This window comes from Balearica regulorum, chromosome 22 (assembly GCF_011004875.1).
Source record: "Balearica regulorum gibbericeps isolate bBalReg1 chromosome 22, bBalReg1.pri, whole genome shotgun sequence".
NCBI lineage: Eukaryota > Metazoa > Chordata > Aves > Gruiformes > Gruidae > Balearica > Balearica regulorum.
The window spans coordinates 6,144,644-6,163,099 of record NC_046205.1 but is presented as its reverse complement, the minus strand read 5'-3'; the positions used below and the strand labels follow the sequence as shown (position 1 = coordinate 6,163,099).

At 38.5% G+C, this 18,456-nt stretch overlaps 1 protein-coding gene across 1 annotated transcript in view; it reads left to right on the top strand.

The window, feature by feature from the left end:
* AGO3 (argonaute RISC catalytic component 3) overlaps positions 1 to 18,456 on the top strand; it is a 41,986-nt gene that overhangs the window by 10,442 nt on the left and 13,088 nt on the right. Inside the window, exons 3-17 of the mRNA XM_075773850.1 lie at positions 3,435 to 3,555; positions 4,117 to 4,325; positions 5,519 to 5,655; positions 8,282 to 8,416; positions 10,648 to 10,735; positions 10,881 to 11,028; positions 11,339 to 11,458; positions 12,730 to 12,852; positions 13,061 to 13,194; positions 13,660 to 13,844; positions 14,093 to 14,252; positions 15,337 to 15,427; positions 16,279 to 16,473; positions 16,831 to 16,965; positions 17,580 to 17,681. Coding sequence (XP_075629965.1) covers positions 3,435 to 3,555; positions 4,117 to 4,325; positions 5,519 to 5,655; positions 8,282 to 8,416; positions 10,648 to 10,735; positions 10,881 to 11,028; positions 11,339 to 11,458; positions 12,730 to 12,852; positions 13,061 to 13,194; positions 13,660 to 13,844; positions 14,093 to 14,252; positions 15,337 to 15,427; positions 16,279 to 16,473; positions 16,831 to 16,965; positions 17,580 to 17,681 — 2,083 coding nt within the window. The remainder of the gene's footprint in view (positions 1 to 3,434; positions 3,556 to 4,116; positions 4,326 to 5,518; positions 5,656 to 8,281; positions 8,417 to 10,647; positions 10,736 to 10,880; positions 11,029 to 11,338; positions 11,459 to 12,729; positions 12,853 to 13,060; positions 13,195 to 13,659; positions 13,845 to 14,092; positions 14,253 to 15,336; positions 15,428 to 16,278; positions 16,474 to 16,830; positions 16,966 to 17,579; positions 17,682 to 18,456) is intronic.

Genomic DNA, 18,456 nt, shown 5'->3' with positions numbered 1-18,456 from the left:
CATATTTCCTGTATTTCTTCTCTGCATTGAGTATTTTTTTTCAGGAGGAGTTACTTGTTAGTCTCTTGTGAAATCTATTTCATCAGGGTAGCTGAAAAGCAATTTTTTCCTCTTTCATCTGCAACTCTGGCTTTTTGCATTTTAACAATAGTGTATTGCTAGGGCCTGATTCTACCTGGTGATTTTTTTCCACTGCTAGTTGCATACTGCAGTTATGAAGGTTGTATAAATACTTATGTTAAGTATTAATTAAAAAGAAACGAATAAATTGCTAAAATTGGTATATAATAGTCCTGTGTGAATTAATATTTAATATAATCTTACTGTTATGCTCATAGGGATACAAGGAGAATATAAACTGCTCTAAACTGACTTAGTGTTTTGTATGTCTGATTCTTTTCTAGTGCAATCTTGTCATGAAGATACATGTCATTTCACTTAAAATCTTTTGACTAAAACCACTTTTTTTGTCTGTTGCATGGAAATGGTGGATTAAAATAGACTGAGGGAGACAAAGCTGTGAGAACTCTGGTAGCTCCAGCAACTGCAGTCTGTGTAGTTTGTTGTTTCCATAACAGTTGGGAAAAAATACAGATGTTTGGAAATAGTGAACTTGAAATGAGTTGTTTTAAAATAGCAACTAAATTTTATTTAAAATTTAAAAGGAAAAAAAAAATCCCTTTCATGGCCCTGTTTGTAGGGTAATTTCAAGCTTGCTTCCAAAACCAAACCCAGTGTTTGTCACAGCTTGGTTTGGTTGGTTATGCCTTAGATAAATGCTGTGTCTGCTGAAGTTTTCAGTTTATGGGGAGAGGCAAAAGCATGTGATTTGAGTTTGCAAAGTAACTCTGTGTGAAATGATCAATATTTTTGCTTACCTAAATAATAGTGAATTCATGAAGAGCATGCTTGCAGCTGATCCAACTTTTCATACCTTTTGTGACTCTCAGGTTGAGTATCTAACTGCTGCTTTTGACTTTTGTTAGGTTGTGTGAGTGTTGGTTGTTTCCCAGAAGAGCTTTTTATAGACTGGAGTTAATTTTAAGTGCTTTTTGAGGTTTCTCATTCATAAATTTAGTTGTTGTGGCATAGGTATAGTTCAGATGCGTGTGTAACTTTGTCCTGGAGCTGAACAACTTTCTATTCTACCAGTAAAGACAGTGTCTTGCTTTTCTTCATTTGTGTTACCAACTGGCAGAAGCAGTCATGTGTTTTTCATCAAGGTAAACTGAGAAGACTAATTGAACACAGGCAGCAAACCTAAGGAATTGCTTTAATAGTCAAATATTTTCAAATGAAAGACTAAATTTGTTTTCAAATTTGACAGCAAATACTGTATGTAAATTATGAATCCTAATATAAGCTGCAGTTTAAAATCTGAAAGCTGAGGGTAAATCTTGCAGGCATGTTGGTGTTTTCAAAGTAGGGAACTGGGAAATTGGTTATTTAAAAATACTACTACTTTAACAACTTTCATGTGTATAAAGATGTGGCAGATGTTAGTTAAAAACTGCAAGAGCTTGTACAAATGAGCCCAATAAAAGAATATAGTATCTGCTGAATAGATGCCTTTGGATAGCGTGCTGTGGATTACGCAGAGAAGAATGGCTTTCATTAGTCTAAATGAAAATGAGTACACTGAAATACCTGCTTTGAAGACTTTTCCTTAGAAATATATTTTTCCCTTTCTCTTGCATGCTGTGACAATTATTTCTAAGAAGTCAGTGCATTTACATAGACTCAGCTATTCTGAAATAGTTTCTGACTAACATCCTGTCCGTATGCTTGTATTTAGAATAAATAGGGAGTTTAGTTCCTGTAGAGTTGCTGGGTTTTTTTAAATTCACCTGCACCTTTATTAGCTCTTAGGTGTAGGGAAGCTTTAAAATCTAGAGTGTCTTCTGTTTCCTCTTCACTTTCCTTTATAGTGACGTTCTTTACCTCTGTTTCCGCTGCGTTGTAAACTGGAAAGCAGAAGGTAAATAATGCTTTGCTCTGCAGCGTGCCGTGCATGCGGGAGGAACAGCAAAGCTACTGCTGAGAACTCTGGTATGGGAGTTTTGTCTTACAGAGCCTCTTCCTTCCTCCCTCCTACCTCCTACTCTTCATCACTAACTTTTATCCCTCTGCTTTTATCACAGGGTATGTGACAACCAGCCACCCTTACAGAAAAAGTTGCTTTTGCGCACTTAACCCTGCACACAGTGTTACAAGGGAGCAGTGTACCAGTGTGGAATGGGGTTTTCAGATAAGATGGACTTGTGCAGGAGCACAATTGAGTACTAAGTAGATATTGTGAAATTGCTTCAGTGTATTGATGTGCTTTTAGCCAGTGAAAGGCTTTGGATTCTGAGAGTTTAGTAACATAAAGAACTGTGAAATGGAGAATTTCTTTTCCTTTTCCCCAAGTCTCAGCTGAGAGGTGAAAGTACTGCTGCTAATTTTGCTTGAAGAGGAAGTCAATATTTATCATCTTCCTGAAGTACTTTAGGTTAATATTGCTGGTCAGGAAATGGTATACTAGTAAGCTTCTACTTGGTACTTTGCATGTGCTTAAGTGTTTAATTTCTGTAAAATAAGGGAGGAGTTGTATCAAGTAAGGTACAGTTGTGCCACTGAAACACAAAAAATACCCAGAGAATTCAAATCCTGAAGGCATGTTTCACTTAGATGTATTGCAAAAGTCTCTTTGGACCAGATAGATCTCCTAGTTGTACCAAGAAGCCTTTTTTTTATATAAGATGAAAATTTTATGCTGTTTTCCAAGTGGCCTTTCAGAGCTTCTATCAGGTTACTATTTTCTTTATTGCTATCAACTCATAATAAAGTAAGTTAGGAGAATCTATAATTGTGTACAAATTTGATCAGGCTTTTACATGATTTTGTTGTAAAAACTCAGATTATTAAGGACTTAAAGCTAAGACTATTTTGTTACAGTACCTCATTTTTATTTACAACGTAGGCAGAATTCAAAACTCTTGTTAATTGAAGAGCAGATGAATGTTACTTGGTAGGCAATACAATTAATTACTGCTTCCATGAACTAGCATAGCTTTCAGTTGTGAGTTTGTACTAGTTTTTCATAACACTAGCTTGCGGGTTTCTTCCAAGGTAAGCGTGTCCTTGCTTTGTATAATAAAAGTTATACAACGGCCGTGGTCATTTGTGGGATTTCCTGGAATTATTTCAGTAATGATACTTGCCATTTGAGTATTTGAGCATTTGCGTTGATTCTGGTTTTATTCTTCAGTGTTTATCTGTTATTTTAGTTGAAGTATGTGAAGCACCTTTTTGGAAAATCTGAGAGTGTTCTATAATTCACCTGAGTAATATGTTTGTTGAAACTACTTCAGCAAAACACAGGGTGTGTGGGAGCCAGTTCCAGTCTGATACTTCTTTGAAAACATCTTCAATGTAAATATCAACTTTTCTAGGGAGGTGGTGGACTCAATGGTGCAGCATTTTAAAGTGACAATATTTGGGGACCGTAGACCAGTTTATGATGGGAAAAGAAGCCTCTATACAGCCAATCCACTTCCTGTGGCCACTACTGGGGTAAGATAACTGGAAGAAAAATTATATTTGTAACAGCTTCCTAGGAAACGAAACAAACCTAACTTCTAATGTTGCTAAGTTCAGAGAAACTGGAAGTATCTTACAGTATCTGTATTGAAATGGAGTCCTAATGTATATTCTGCAAATTCCAATGTATGTAAATGTGCATGTAGTAGTTGCATTCAGAACCTCCCCTAGAATTTAGTAGCCTCTTTCTACAGCAACATCTATGAAATACCCAGTTTTACAGACTGTAATACATTCTCTTATGATGAAGTACTATTAAAAAAATCAAACCACAGTTTCTCTGGAATGAGAGGTTTTCTGATTCAAGATGACAAAAAGTTACATGATCCTCTTCTGCTTGGTGAGGACCCAGTTCTCTTTATTTTGTGCATTTGATAATGTACTTTTATCAAATGTGCTGTGTCCTAAATATCTGAGGTTTTGAGCCTCTGGCCCAGTTACAGGAAGGAGTGAAAACTCAAGGCTACCAGACTTCAGATTAAACAGCTGCTTTTTCTTTTTTTTTTTTTTCCTTCTTCTTCCCCCCCCACCTAGGTGGATTTGGATGTGACATTACCGGGAGAAGGTGGAAAAGATCGTCCCTTCAAAGTGTCAATAAAGTTTGTTTCTCGGGTGAGCTGGCACCTGCTGCATGAAGTTTTGACAGGAAGAACCTTGCCTGAGCCTCTGGAACTAGACAAACCTATCAGCACTAACCCTGTTCATGCTGTCGATGTGGTGCTACGACACCTACCCTCCATGAAGTAGGTTCACTGTCTTCGTGTAGTCTGTCTTTTCCTGAAATATCCCCACTGGGAGCCCTTCACCCCTGTTTCTTCACAACCGAAAAGAAAAAAAATGATCATTCCCCCTATGCAGCACAGCTAGTTAGCTGAATTGGGGATACTGCAGCTAATTATGTAGAAGTGTGTATTTCTGTAGACATTTAAACTCCAGAGCAGGTGATGTATTTGAAAAGATCAAGAAACAGGAAACATAATAGGCCTTAACTGAAATACGGAGAGATTACAGTATGCTATAGCACCGCTTTTGTGTTTTCTGCTCAAGTTGAGCCAAGTGTCATGCACTTGATGGCAGTGACTGTCTAAAAGCACAAGTCTTTTTAATTCATTAATATTCCCATCAGAGATGCATTGCTTCTCATGTTTTAAATACACAGTTGAGACTAGATACCTGTCTTAACAAAGTCTGTTGTTTATCTCAGCACCCAGAAACTTTAGAAAAGGCCAAATTGATTTTGCTTCATTTGGTCAATGAAAATTACTTCTAAAGTTTGATTGCTGGCTTTAGATGGTAGGATGGCTTTGCACTAGTGTTTTTCATTGGGTGTAACTGCCTTAAAGAAAGAACTTGGTTTATGGTAGCCAATGTTCCTCAGCTACCCTGGATCCTGAGCAAACATGAAAGATGTTAACCTCTGTACCAATGCCTGTCCGTTACAAATGTGAGGAGGCATGGAGGTTTGTCAACAGCTGCTTTCTACCTGAGAGAAACATTAGTTTCTCTAGTTCTTTGTTTCCGCCATAGTTAGTCCGTCTCTCAGTGTACTTTTACTAGGGAACATTTGAATACAAACATGCAAAAATGATATTTGAGGGTCAGTCCAGTAAATATAATGTTGTTGTACAGAATCTGCTGTGATGGAGATTATACTTTCTTGAATTGGAAGAGCAGAAATGGTAACTTAACTTAGTTCCTGAGTTGTTGTAAAAACTGAAAGTGGTTGCGCGTTGTAAAACTAGTAAGTCTTTTGTCTCAATTTAAAAACACTGCAATGAGAACAGCAGCATTCAGGATGTATTCTTTAAACCTGGTTCTAGGCACAGATTCCTGGTCCACAAAATTAAAAAAAAAATAAAATCTGTGTGTTATAAGCTTTATCATAGAGTTTTTTATTTGGAAAGCAATAGCATAATCATGTAATCTTTTTCACTAGGTATACCCCTGTGGGCCGCTCTTTTTTCTCAGCTCCAGAAGGCTATGATCACCCCTTGGGTGGAGGTAGGGAGGTCTGGTTTGGATTCCATCAGTCTGTTCGGCCTGCCATGTGGAAGATGATGCTCAATATTGATGGTAAGTTTGGATTCAGGGTTAAGAATAAAGATAGTAATGAACATAAGAATAAAAGAATAAGAATAAAAGTGACCTTGCCATTCAGTCATTTTACTGTCATGTGCTCAAGTTGGTGGTACCGCGTTTCTGTGTGGTAATAACTTGGTGCCATCTGTGCAGAGGGATTTAGTAATCAGAAGCCATCTTCTACACCAATTTTTTAATTCATATTGTAAATAATACAGAGTTAAAGTAGCTTGGGGTATTTTGCTAGAATTTATATGAGAATAAGAAAACTTCCAAACTTTAATTGCTTTATAGACATGGGGTTTTCACCTGAAAAATACTTGTGTCTTATTGCTCAGTTTGAAGATTTAGTAATTGTCTCTTGTAATATCCTTATGAAACACGACAGTAATTGTGAAGTCAGCCTACTACAGAAGTTGTAATGATAATAGTAGAGTGAGATTGTAATAATGTATGCATGCATGCATTGGCTTCCTGCTCAGCCAGTTCAGACCAGACCTATACGGCAAAGGCTACCTGGAAATCCTAGTCTTATTTTCTGGGTTTGTCAGCATGTCAGTGTTTGGACAGAAATTTACCTGCCATATTAAAAAAATATTAATGCCTATATAGGAAGGAAAAGCCTAGCATAGCTGGTTTTCTACTTAATTTCTGTATTGGTACATCCACAGCAATGCAGGCAAATTGCTTAAGATGTGTCTGCCTGCAGCTGTCTGCAGTAGGTGTTGTTCGATACTTCCAAGAAAACTCTAAGATATATCACAAGCACTTTTGTGAATAGTGCTAATTGAGGTGGGCTTTCTTATGCAAAATCAGATCTGGTTTGCACCACTTTATTAAGTCCCAGATGAATGCATCTGAGATCGACTGGTGCGTGTGTCAGACTCCTTGATTCTGTAAGCACTCCAAGTCTATTTAGTTGTTAAAGCCCTATTGGAAAATGTCAGTGTTTGAGATGCAGGTGCTGCCTAAAGTTTTCTTTAATTCACATTCTGTTCTCACTGTCTGTTTGAAATGCTTTATAAACCCAAGGTAAATAGTCTTTTTTGCACTAGGTGAAGCACTCTTAAGTCAGGTTGTGCTTAGCATCTGTCTCGGAGCATAATAAAATGTTGCAAATGATGCTGAGCTTTTGCAATGAAAATTTGCAAGTCCGTGTGTTCTAGTGCATGATACTTATGTGACTTCAGATGGGTTTGTTCTTGTAAAATTGCCTTTCAAACAGCAGCTATGGTGTAGCTATTGTTTGAAAAACAAACATAAAAATCTTATCAGTCTGAGCAATAACCAGTACTAGTATCTATGTGCTAGGTACTGAGATAACTGCAATTCAGGTGGGACAAGAGAATTAATTTATACCAATTTATGATGTGCTGCTCTGTTACTTTCTGTGAATCAGGTTTTTCTTATCAGCATTAGAAAGTGTAGTAGTAACTCTTGCAGTAGAAATTTTCTAGTCCTTTCTGTGAATGAGAAACTCAAGAACTTTGTAAGCTACGATTTATGGGGCAATTACGTTTTGTTGTGGTTTGAGGCTGCGAAGATTACATTCAAATACCATCACTTGACTTTTAGTTGTTTAACTCATACGAGGTTCTCAGCAAAATCTGTTTCTCTGTGTGTCGCCTGTGTTGCTGTGGGAGACAAACCGCACGTTGCCGGTCGCTGGGGGTGTGAGCTATTTGTGTTCATTCAGTAATCGACATCCGGAGGTGTTGGCCGGAGTGCGTCATGTGAAGCTGGCAGCCTGCTAAAGTGACGCATGTCTGAAGAATGTTTCGTTGTATTAGCACAGAGATGTGGTGGATTTGGTACATGAGATCTGGAAAACTAATAAAATGCTTGTTGAGTATTTATTTTCTGTTGTTGCCATTTACAGTTTTAAATGTGTGGAGTAGTTTATTTGTGTTTGAGCTATATCTAGTGCCACCTCACCTTTCTTACTAGAAGGTGTTGTTGCAGATGCTTGTAGCTTTGTCAAGCAGATTGTTTATGGTCTTCCTTCCATGGAATAAGTCAACTGTCCTGTTTAAAAACAGTATATTGTCACTTAATATGATTGTGTCATTAGTGTGCAGGGAGGGTGAGAGATTTTAGTAGATCGAGGGTTGAACTCGCCACTACACCAACACAATTTGTGTATAGTCAAAATAGTGCTCAAGTTTCTACCAAATATTGTTTCAGTAATTGAGCAGATCGTATCACTGACAAAATTATGTTGCCTGTTGAACAATCTTAACTTTTCATGTTAAAAAGTCTTCAGTAGAGATACATTAATACTATCTCTGCTTGCAGCTGCGTACAGAGTTGAAGGAGAATGTCTCTCTGGGACATTACAGCTCTCTAGAAATAAATGTTATCTGGGGAAAAACCCTTTCAAAACCCTGAAATGCAAGGTAGTTGCAGTATGACTGTGCTGGAGACTGATGTGTCACTGTGGGCCATACGCTGGTTTTTGTGTACTTCGTTGTTGCAAGGCTTGCTAATCTGTTTTTAAAGATGTGTGCTGCACAACATTTGCTTGAGGGTTACGTGGAATTTTAAAAAGCATTCATTTATATACTGCTTCACCACATTCTGACTTGGGGTTTTTTTACGTTTAATATTTTGCTCTTTTTAGTTTCTGCCACTGCCTTCTACAAAGCACAACCTGTAATTCAATTTATGTGTGAAGTTCTTGACATTCATAATATTGATGAACAACCAAGACCTCTGACTGATTCTCATCGGGTAAAATTCACCAAAGAGATAAAGGGTGAGTAGAAATGTATCTGTTCTGTCCCAGGTAACACAGTCCAGTTAGTTCTAAGAGACTTGTTTTAACGGGAAGCCTCCTGGTTAGCGTGTGTCAGAAGGGCCCTAGAACTGCTAGGGGGATTGCAGCATGCCCTCTTTGTAGTTCCAGTCCTGAATGAAACAATGCAGCTCTGCAGAAACAAGAGATGAAAAATGAGGTATGTTCCCAGTGGCTTAAAGGGGGCAAGAGGGATTGTGTTGCTTATTGCCCGGGTAGAGGTGAGTGGCCATTGCCTTGCTGGATGGCTAACCTTTTGTAAGCAGGGGTCACTGAGGCCACAGTGGTATTGTGCTGTAGGTCTCCCGCTGGTTAATGCTGAGGCAAAGTGAAAATTGATTTCAAAGCTAACATCATTGATTCTTTGAAAGTATGCTGTTGCAGAGACTTCTAATAACTGATTGCCTTATGGAAAAACAAGTACCACTTGCTAACTTGCAGCTGAGGGCCAAATTCCATTCCAAAGGAATTGCATAAGCTGCTGGTTTGAGTACTTTCACTCCATATATGCTACTTTGCTTTGCATTTCCCCATATCCTTTCATTCCAGTGTAACTTGCAGAGAGAGAAGCCTTGAAAGAGCTCAGCTCTTCAAAGCTCTGCTCTTAAAACACTTGTGTTACTTGATGCAAGATTAGACTATATTGAAATACTGGACAGCAAAAAACCCAAATCTGAGCTATAGTCAGAAATTAATATGTTTATAGAATAGTCATTAGTGAAAAAACCTTAAAGGAATTATTTTGTAGTAGTCCTAACATGTCCTCTTTTTACATCTCCCTCTGTCTTCATTCTGGAAGAAGGAGAATGAGAAGCTGTCTCTGCTGCTTCTTGGATGCCTCACAGACTTCGTTACCATAGTCAGACAATGTTGAAAGCCTACCTTTGCTGTCAATATTTAGTTTTACTACTATAGTATCTGGGAACTCCAGCCAAGATGCTGTGATCACGTACAGTGAAACAAACTCTGTGTTGAAGAATTGGCAGTCTGTGAGCAGCTCTGTGGGAGGGTAGTGCCTTCTGTAGTGTCACAGCAGATTAATGACAAAGCACTGAATGGGTTCCAGATATCTCTGTATACACAACCCTCTTCTGCTTGGCCATAGTGCTTCATGGCTTCTTTTTTGTATTTTCTCTTAATGCTGTATCGGGGCAGGGGTAGTTTATTTTTTATTATGCCATCCTCTTAGTAATACTGATGTTAATGTTGCAATTAGTGTTGTCAGGAATCAATCAAGTACAGTTGGTACTTCTTTGGGATGTCTGTGTCCACAGAGAACTAAACACGGTATCAGCTATCTGGTACTTAGGCACTCGATTTGATGTGGAGGATTCAATCTGTGGCCCACAATGCAGGACAAGTCATCCAATGGCTTTCTCAAAAGCCTTTACTAGTAGTCTGAAGGTTGAATCTTTTGGGTAACAAGGCTTTGTTTTCAACTGCCTTTTCTTCCGTGGGGCTAGGGAAAGACGTAACAGCGTGCCGATGCTATGCAGCACTTGTGTGATAAGCTCGGTACTTCCAGCAGATGTTGAGTCTGCTCTCTCGGCACAGTACAGACAGTGCACGCAGAGTTAATAGAAACAGCCACTGAAAGCCTCTTGAAGCTGCCAATGCTGCTGTCACTGTTACCGTGGATAGCGAGTCAAGTCTGGGGAGCCTCCGGTGTGTAGGCTGGGTGCTGTTAGACAAGATCTTCAGCTGCTCAAAATCTAAACTTGGTCAGTAAAATTAACGAAAATTACAGGCTGAACGTGGATACAAAGCTAAGGGGAAAAATGAACAGTAAGGTAGAAATCTGGTTTTGCTCTTGTAATTTCAATTACATCAGAACTGCTAGTTTTAAGAGGTATACAGCATTGAGAATAAGAACAAAAGAACGTGGTAAAAACAGCCGCCTGTGTCTGAGATTAGTCACATGCCTGTTAAATGAAACCGCTACAAGAAACTCAGATGACATTGAACATTAAATGTTATGCATTATGATTTGTTTTTAGGATCATACCTGATTAGTCAGAAATCAAATTATAATGAAAGCAAAATGCTTAGTGAATAATAATTTATGTCGTGCTGTTTGATGCTGACCATCAAAGCTGTTAGATTAGAGCATGTTCCATTGTATGAAACCTTGCCTCTCCGGTGCAAATTATTATGTAGGTATGACATCAGGTTTTTTTGGTACTTTTATGCAGGTCTAAAGGTAGAAGTGACTCACTGTGGAACCATGAGAAGGAAATACCGTGTTTGTAATGTAACAAGAAGGCCTGCAAGTCATCAAACGTAAGATGCTTTTTGTCAGAGCATACAATGTGTGATAGCTTAACACTGAATAAGTAACAGGACTTCATGTTTTGTTAGTTTTGAGGATGTTGATACTTGCCAACTAAGATTTCTGTACATGTTATTTAAATGTATGTCTCTTCAGCTTTCCTTTGCAGTTAGAAAATGGCCAGACTGTGGAGAGAACAGTAGCACAGTATTTCAGAGAGAAATACAACCTCCAGCTGAAATACCCTCATCTTCCTTGCCTACAAGTGGGACAAGAACAGAAACACACCTACCTGCCTTTAGAAGTAATGAATTTATTCTGATAAATCAGCTTGTTATTGGTAGGCTGTATCATTTTGCAAAATGTTAAGAAGTAGTGCACTTTGCAATACCAGCATGTTTACATATTTACATGTTCATTACTTTATTTCATTAAAGACTATCTATGTTTTAAAAGTGCTTTTAAGTTTAGAACTATAAGAAAGAAGTATGCAGTTGCTTAAACACATTGGGGGGTGTTTTGTAGCGGTAGCATAGTATTGTGTACGTACGGTATGTTGGGATCTGTTTCTAAGGGCTCCTGTTGTGTATTGATGCTTCTGATTTTCCTTTAAGGTATGTAACATTGTAGCTGGCCAGCGGTGTATCAAGAAGCTGACGGACAATCAGACATCTACTATGATAAAGGCCACAGCGAGATCTGCTCCAGATAGGCAAGAGGAAATAAGCAGATTGGTTAGTTCTGTAATTTTGTTGGGCGTGATACTACTCACTAAATGACGCTGGACCAGATCACGTTAATGCAAAAACTTCTTACATGACCGACCTAGTCTTTTCACTCCTTCCTTCTAGCCCTGCAACTTGATAGATTTGAACAACTTTTTTTAATAGGATTCATTTAAAATAGCATGCAACAACAGCTTGAGTCTAGCTCTTTCGTTCTAATTTTTACAGTTACTTCCAAGTAGGTGTTGGAATTACTCGGTACTAATGCTTTCAGTGTTTTGCTGTATAGAGCACTCAGGTTTTTTAAATAAATTTGTGAAATGGGCTTGGGTTTTAGCACCCAAACTCAGGAAAATAAGCTTTTGTTCTAGATACTTTTCTTTTCCTTGGTTCCTGTTGGCATTTGAACACCATAATTTTTTTATTATTATTATTGGATGCTTTTATTTGTAGCAGTGCTAAATACCTTTAAAATCATGAGTTAGGCTCTGAAGACTTGGGAATTTCTTTTTTTTTTTTTTTTTCTGTTAGCAGTTTGAAGATGGTAGCGTAACTCCAGCACTACTTAATTTTAATAGGCACTGAAAACAAACTGGGGCAACTTGATTTGTGCAGAATCATATAAGGAATCTATAACAGGGTAGAAGAATGATTCTAGGTCTCCTGAGCCTCAGTCTTGTACTTGAGATGTGTGACTGCTTGCTGTGGTACACACTAAATGTTTTCACCTGATAACTCCGGTATCTTTTCTTACTGAATCCAGACAGTCTAAACATCAGTGCTTTTTCTGACTTGAAATACTATAAAACTTGAATATTTTTAGTTGAATGCTCTGGTAAACAGATAGCTCTTACTTGAAACGGTCTGGTTTTTGAGCTGACAAGTTAGCCAGAATTTTTCAATTAAAATAAGGCTATTCTGGAAAATACAGAAGACATGAATGTGCAGTAATAAAATGAATTAATTTGTTTAACCTTGGGTTTCTTGACTCTAAAGGACAATGGTTTTTGATCTATCCTGTGAGTAAACAAAATATCTTTGAATGAGTGTACTACAAATGAGCACTTGAGTAACTAAGGGAACAAACAAAAATCTCACCCAATATATCTCATGGTATTAATTGTTTTCACTGGGGATAATGTTGAGCAGTTAAATCTGAGCCTTTCTCAATGACAAGGAGAATTGTTGTAGAATGCTTCTGCAGCATTCCTGTTAGTCTTTTGTTTGTGATATGAATTATAATTAGATACTTCTGTAATATGGCAAAACTCTTCTTCTAGGTGAGAAGTGCAAATTATGATGCAGATCCATTTGTTCAAGAGTTCCAATTCAAAGTCCGGGATGAGATGGCCCATGTGACGGGGCGCGTGCTCCCAGCTCCAATGCTGCAGTATGGAGGACGGGTGAGGTTTTTGCTTTTTCTTTTGTTTCTATTTTGAAGAGTGATTTCCTGTGCACATTGACTATTGTAGTCAGTTCAGTTGCATTGTGCAATACAGAGATCAGAATTTGAATGGTAAACTTGTTTTGTTTTTTAATCCTGAAACTGTGAAAATAGCATAGGCTTTTTCTTTTCAGTCACTTGAATATCTGTTGCTTTTGTTTCCACAGAATCGAACTGTGGCAACCCCAAGCCATGGAGTATGGGACATGCGAGGGAAGCAGTTTCACACCGGTGTTGAGATCAAAATGTGGGCTATAGCTTGCTTTGCAACACAGAGACAATGCAGAGAAGAGATACTGAAGTAAGGCATGTCAGAGTTTAGGCTTTGGACTGTTCTCTTAATGAAGCCATCTTAGTGAAAACATGAACATAGACTTCTAATGAGTGTTTTACCTGGTTTTAATCATCTAAGATGTTAGAGAGTCCAAGCCATTTTGCTTCCTTGCTGGAAGCTACAGTCAAAATGCTGTACCTGTGTACACTGTGGTGTCTTGGTCCTGCAACGTTGCTGCTTTCTGTTTAGTTACTTCTGACATCTTGAGTGAAGTACTAAAGGCATCTAAACTTTTTTTTCTCTCTCCATTCTGGCCTATGATGTTTCAAAGCTGTACAGCCTCCACATAATTAACATTTTTGAAATGCTGCTTTAAAAGCTATTTGGAATCATCTTCATTTAAGTAACACAGTTCTTCTGTCCCCTTCTGCTTTGGTGGTTGTGAGCTAGTGCTACTGTGAAAATTCAAAAAAAACTTGTTCTCGTCTTTAGGGGTTTCACAGACCAGCTGCGCAAGATCTCCAAAGATGCAGGGATGCCGATCCAAGGCCAGCCCTGTTTCTGTAAATATGCCCAGGGCGCAGACAGTGTGGAGCCCATGTTTCGACACCTCAAGAACACCTATTCGGGGCTCCAGCTCATCATTGTCATCCTGCCAGGCAAAACGCCAGTGTACGGTAAGGGAATACCTCTTTTTTTACCTGTTCGGTCAAGTATCATTCTGAGAAATCTGCTGCTCAGCCAGGACCATTCTTTAGACATTAGAAACAAATGTTTTGTCTGAAGCTAACATGAATTGGAAGCAGATCTGAGCATGTGGATAAGTTGAAAGTTGTGTTGCAGAGTATGTATATTTAAATAATTGTGACTTAAGCAAAGATCAAGTAATAATTTCAAATGTTGTATCCTAACATTTGCTTCTCAGCGGAGGTGAAGCGTGTGGGAGATACACTGTTGGGAATGGCCACACAGTGTGTTCAAGTTAAGAACGTCATTAAAACATCTCCACAGACCCTATCAAATCTGTGCCTGAAGATTAATGTTAAACTAGGAGGAATCAACAACATCCTTGTACCTCATCAACGGTAAGACGCTTTGTGGAGACTGATTTGGGGGTTTTTTTAACAGATGTTAAGTTTGATACTTAGCACCCAAAATTTAATTGCGGCCTAGTTTTAAGTTGAAATATTCTTCTGATTGTGGCATGTGGTATGTGAAGTAGAAATAAATTTCTTCTAGCCTGGGCTCTGAGGAGTAGTTGGCCCGAGTTGGCTCTTAAGTCAAGGTTCTTTCCAAATGTTTGATCATTTTGACTATCCCAGCTGAAACCAGGATAATGCTGTTAATAAGAGTAGAAGAATACTGGAGGTATCTTACTTCTCTCACTTTTATAGGCTGGGTAATTCAGCTCACACTTGTTTTTTGTGTGGCTGTTGTCCATGCTCTATTTGTAAGTGTGTTCCAATCACTTTGATGACTTCAGTGAGAAGATTTGCGAAGTCCAACCTGTGTGTGCTCCCAGCTTTCTCACATGGATCATTCTGGAAAAGCACAAGTCTTTAGGTCCTGAAGGCTAGAAATTCAGATTGATTCTAACCTTTACTAGAGCATACCTGTTCTTTGAGTGGAAATATGCATAAAGCAAGGTAGCAAGCCAGAAAAACTCTTGGAGTGCAAGTCTTAAGAATTCTTTCCTGAGAATTCCTGAGAGCTTGGAATCAAAGTTTAAATGTGAAACAGTGGTGTTTTGAAGGCACTGGGAGACCATCCTGCTGTTAAATCCTGTAAGTCAGAAGAATGTGTGTGCTACTGCACCAGCTGTTTGTGGCATGGCTGGTGCGGTACCAAAGTGGGACTTAGCTGACCTCCAAGCACTGGTGTAATCAGCCTGTAGAGTGCTAGTTTCTGTATGAAGCTGTCTGCACCGTTCTGTGGCTTTTCTCCACTAGAATCATGCCACAGTTAAATGGCAATGTATTTTGGAACGGCTGGTTTCAAAGTTCACATCTTGTGCACAAAGATTTCATTGTTTAGGTTTGGCCAGAGTACCTGATAAGAGGGCTTCTCTTTGTAGCGTAGCTGAACTAGAAACAAACCCCCATATTGAGCAATAACCTTGCGCCAACTGTTCATCTGCAAGTGTGACTTAGCACTTTTTTCTTTTTGAAGACCTTCTGTGTTCCAGCAGCCAGTGATCTTTTTGGGAGCTGATGTCACTCACCCTCCTGCTGGAGATGGAAAGAAGCCTTCCATAGCTGCTGTAAGTTACGTTAAATTAGCATTGTTTTTTCATCTTAGGTAAATGTTAGAACAGTAAATGCAACTCATGGACTATGTCTATGTCAGATATCTTTCAGGGCTTATGTCAGTTCTTTGTACATATTTCCAATATTACTGAAAGTCATGTCTTTAAAAGGAGAACACTGCTTGGTACTTTGGACTGTTTTCTTAGCTTTTCAATTTTTAAATCAAGGTAAAATGGCAGCCATGTTAAATAATGTATTTCTGCAAAAATATTCTAAAGGGAATACTGCAGCTTTGTGATGTTAGTGAATGATGCTTTTGTATTTTTAAAGGAGAAAAATGTAATTAAAGGTCTAGTTTGGCAGGAATGTTTTTGATCCTTCTTACCTTTTGTGTTGATGCAGTCCAGGAGATCAAAGTGGTGGTTGGATGCTTGGTCAGTCCCTTTCTATTTTGTTCTCTTGGTCTTTTACTTGGCATTGATTGCAGTTACAGAAACTGCGTCCTTGTTTAAAGTAACTAAGGCAAACCGAAGTGTTTCTCTGTGTAAAAGGTGAGAAAACTTCAAAGAGAAAAGTCTGTGTGTGAGTTATAAGAATATGCATTAGTGTGCTGTGAACAGAGGGGAAGACTCCAATTCTGCAGATGCATTTCACAGTACTTGGAGGGCAAGTTTTATACCTCTTTGCAGAAGTGTTAAACCTGTTCCTACTACAAGTTCCAGGTAAAAATGTTACTGTGGTTTCTTGTTTTAACATAAGCATCTTTTACTTGAGAATTGCTGCTCTTGGCTTTTGCGCTCTTTTAATTTTTTTTTTGGTATAGATTTGATCTTGCAGCCTTTACTCACGTAATCTTCCCCTGCAGGTTGTAGGTAGTATGGATGCTCATCCAAGCCGGTACTGTGCCACGGTGAGAGTTCAGCGACCCCGGCAGGAAATCATCCAAGATCTAGCCTCCATGGTGCGAGAGCTTCTCATCCAGTTCTACAAGTCAACACGGTTCAAGCCCACACGTATCATCTTCTATAGGGACGGGGTCTCTGAGGGGCAGTTTCGACAGGTTGGTTCATTTGTGGATTTCTTGAAGGACTGTGTTACTACGTAATAACTCCAGTTTTCATATTTGAATAACTGTACTGTTTGAGTTGCTTATGTTTACACCAAGATACCACAAAATAATTGAGACTTTTAAGGAGAGAATTTCTTAAGGATGTTGGGTAAGAAAAGTTGCAAATTCTTTCCTCTCTGTGAAGGAGAGGTCTTAGAACCTGGGAATCAATATATTTCCAAGTACTTCCTAAGGTTGCTAATTGTATGGCAAAGTTGTACTTAGTGTTAACTGCAAACCGTTTATTAGGTGTTGTGTGCAGAATACAATAGAAGTAAAACCTAAACTAATCTGTTCTTGTGCTTGTAGGTTTTGTATTATGAACTGCTAGCCATTAGAGAAGCCTGCATCAGTCTGGAAAAAGATTACCAGCCTGGAATAACCTATATTGTGGTACAGAAGCGACATCATACACGATTGTTCTGTGCTGACAGAACAGAAAGGGTAATAATCAGTAGCCTTATGTGAAAAGCTTGATGTCAAGTACTTACACTGCTGGAGAAAATACTAGCATGGGCTTCTCTGTTGATCTGATTGTCTTTGCATTCAGGGAAGATGTTGAATTGGTAAGGGCAAAATGTGGCCCCAAACTGAAAAATCATTGACCTTAAGAATGTTAAAAAATCCCCGTCGGGCTTTGTCATGTTGCACGCTGATACTAGTCTTTGTCAGTGAGCTGTAGCTAAGATTCATGTAACTACAGCACTTGTGATAGAAGAAAATGCAGAATGATGGAGCCCTTAACTTTTCTGTTCTTCTGAGCGAGTCGATCCAAACTCAAGCGGACAATTCAAAAGGCAAACATATGTGCAGCTCTTCCGTCTTTCTGAGATTGAAAGTTCTGAAGTGCTGTGGGTGCAGTGTTCTGTGTTGAGATGGTAGAGCCATGCAGAGTCCTTGTCAAACATCCTAGGCGGCTGTATTGCCACATTCCAAACAGTACTGTGGCAGTTCATTTGCTGAAACCTTGCATGTGTTGAATAGAAATATATTTTTAATTACAGTTGAGATGTATAAACAATTGTTAGCTGCACTTTTTAACAAAACCTGTTCTCTAGGTTGGACGAAGTGGCAATATTCCAGCTGGAACAACTGTAGATACAGACATTACACATCCATACGAGTTTGATTTTTACCTCTGTAGCCATGCTGGAATACAGGTATGATTGCTTCTTTGTAAGTAAACGTGAATGTAGAACATGTTGGGCTTTCTCCCTTTTGTGACACTTGTGTTTACAAACAGTTATTTAGTAGGGAAATGTCATTTAGCTCAGTTTTATCTCAGATATCACATTATTGTGAGAGTAAGTATTATTTGCTTAAGAGGTGGTCTCTGCTACACCCTTAAAACTTGCATTGATGGTAAGTGATGCTTTTTAAAGTTTCTTTTGAAGAGGTGACTTTATTTTGTACCCTTGTTATTTCTGAAAATAAAACCTGCTACTTTTAGGATTTCTAATCGCAACGAAATTAACATTGAATCAGGTTTTTAAACAGTTTGAAAGACCGAAGGCAATGTTTGACTGTTCACAGACTAAATGCAGACTAGTGAATTACAGGCTGTGGAAATTAAATCCAACAATGTGGTGGTATTGCCAGCAATACAGTGGAGAGTCAACTTAATGACAAAAGTTATATAAGGATATTGCTTAAAAATGAAAAAAAAACCCAAACACCAAAAAAACGCCAAAAAACCCAAAACCCTCTTTAAATTTTTGTGCATCTGACCACATTATCACTCATTTTGTTTAGGTTGGGTGGACAGGTTTTCTTCTCCAGTTTTTATCATTGCAATGTTTTTACTCTGGAGTTGAAAACTTCCGCTGTTTTTCTCCACTTACATGTCTGTCTTTATGCTAGGTCCAGGCAAGCTAGTTTTTGGCCCCTTGGAAAAAAATTAGTACCAATATAAGTTGAAGCAGAAATGCCAGATGT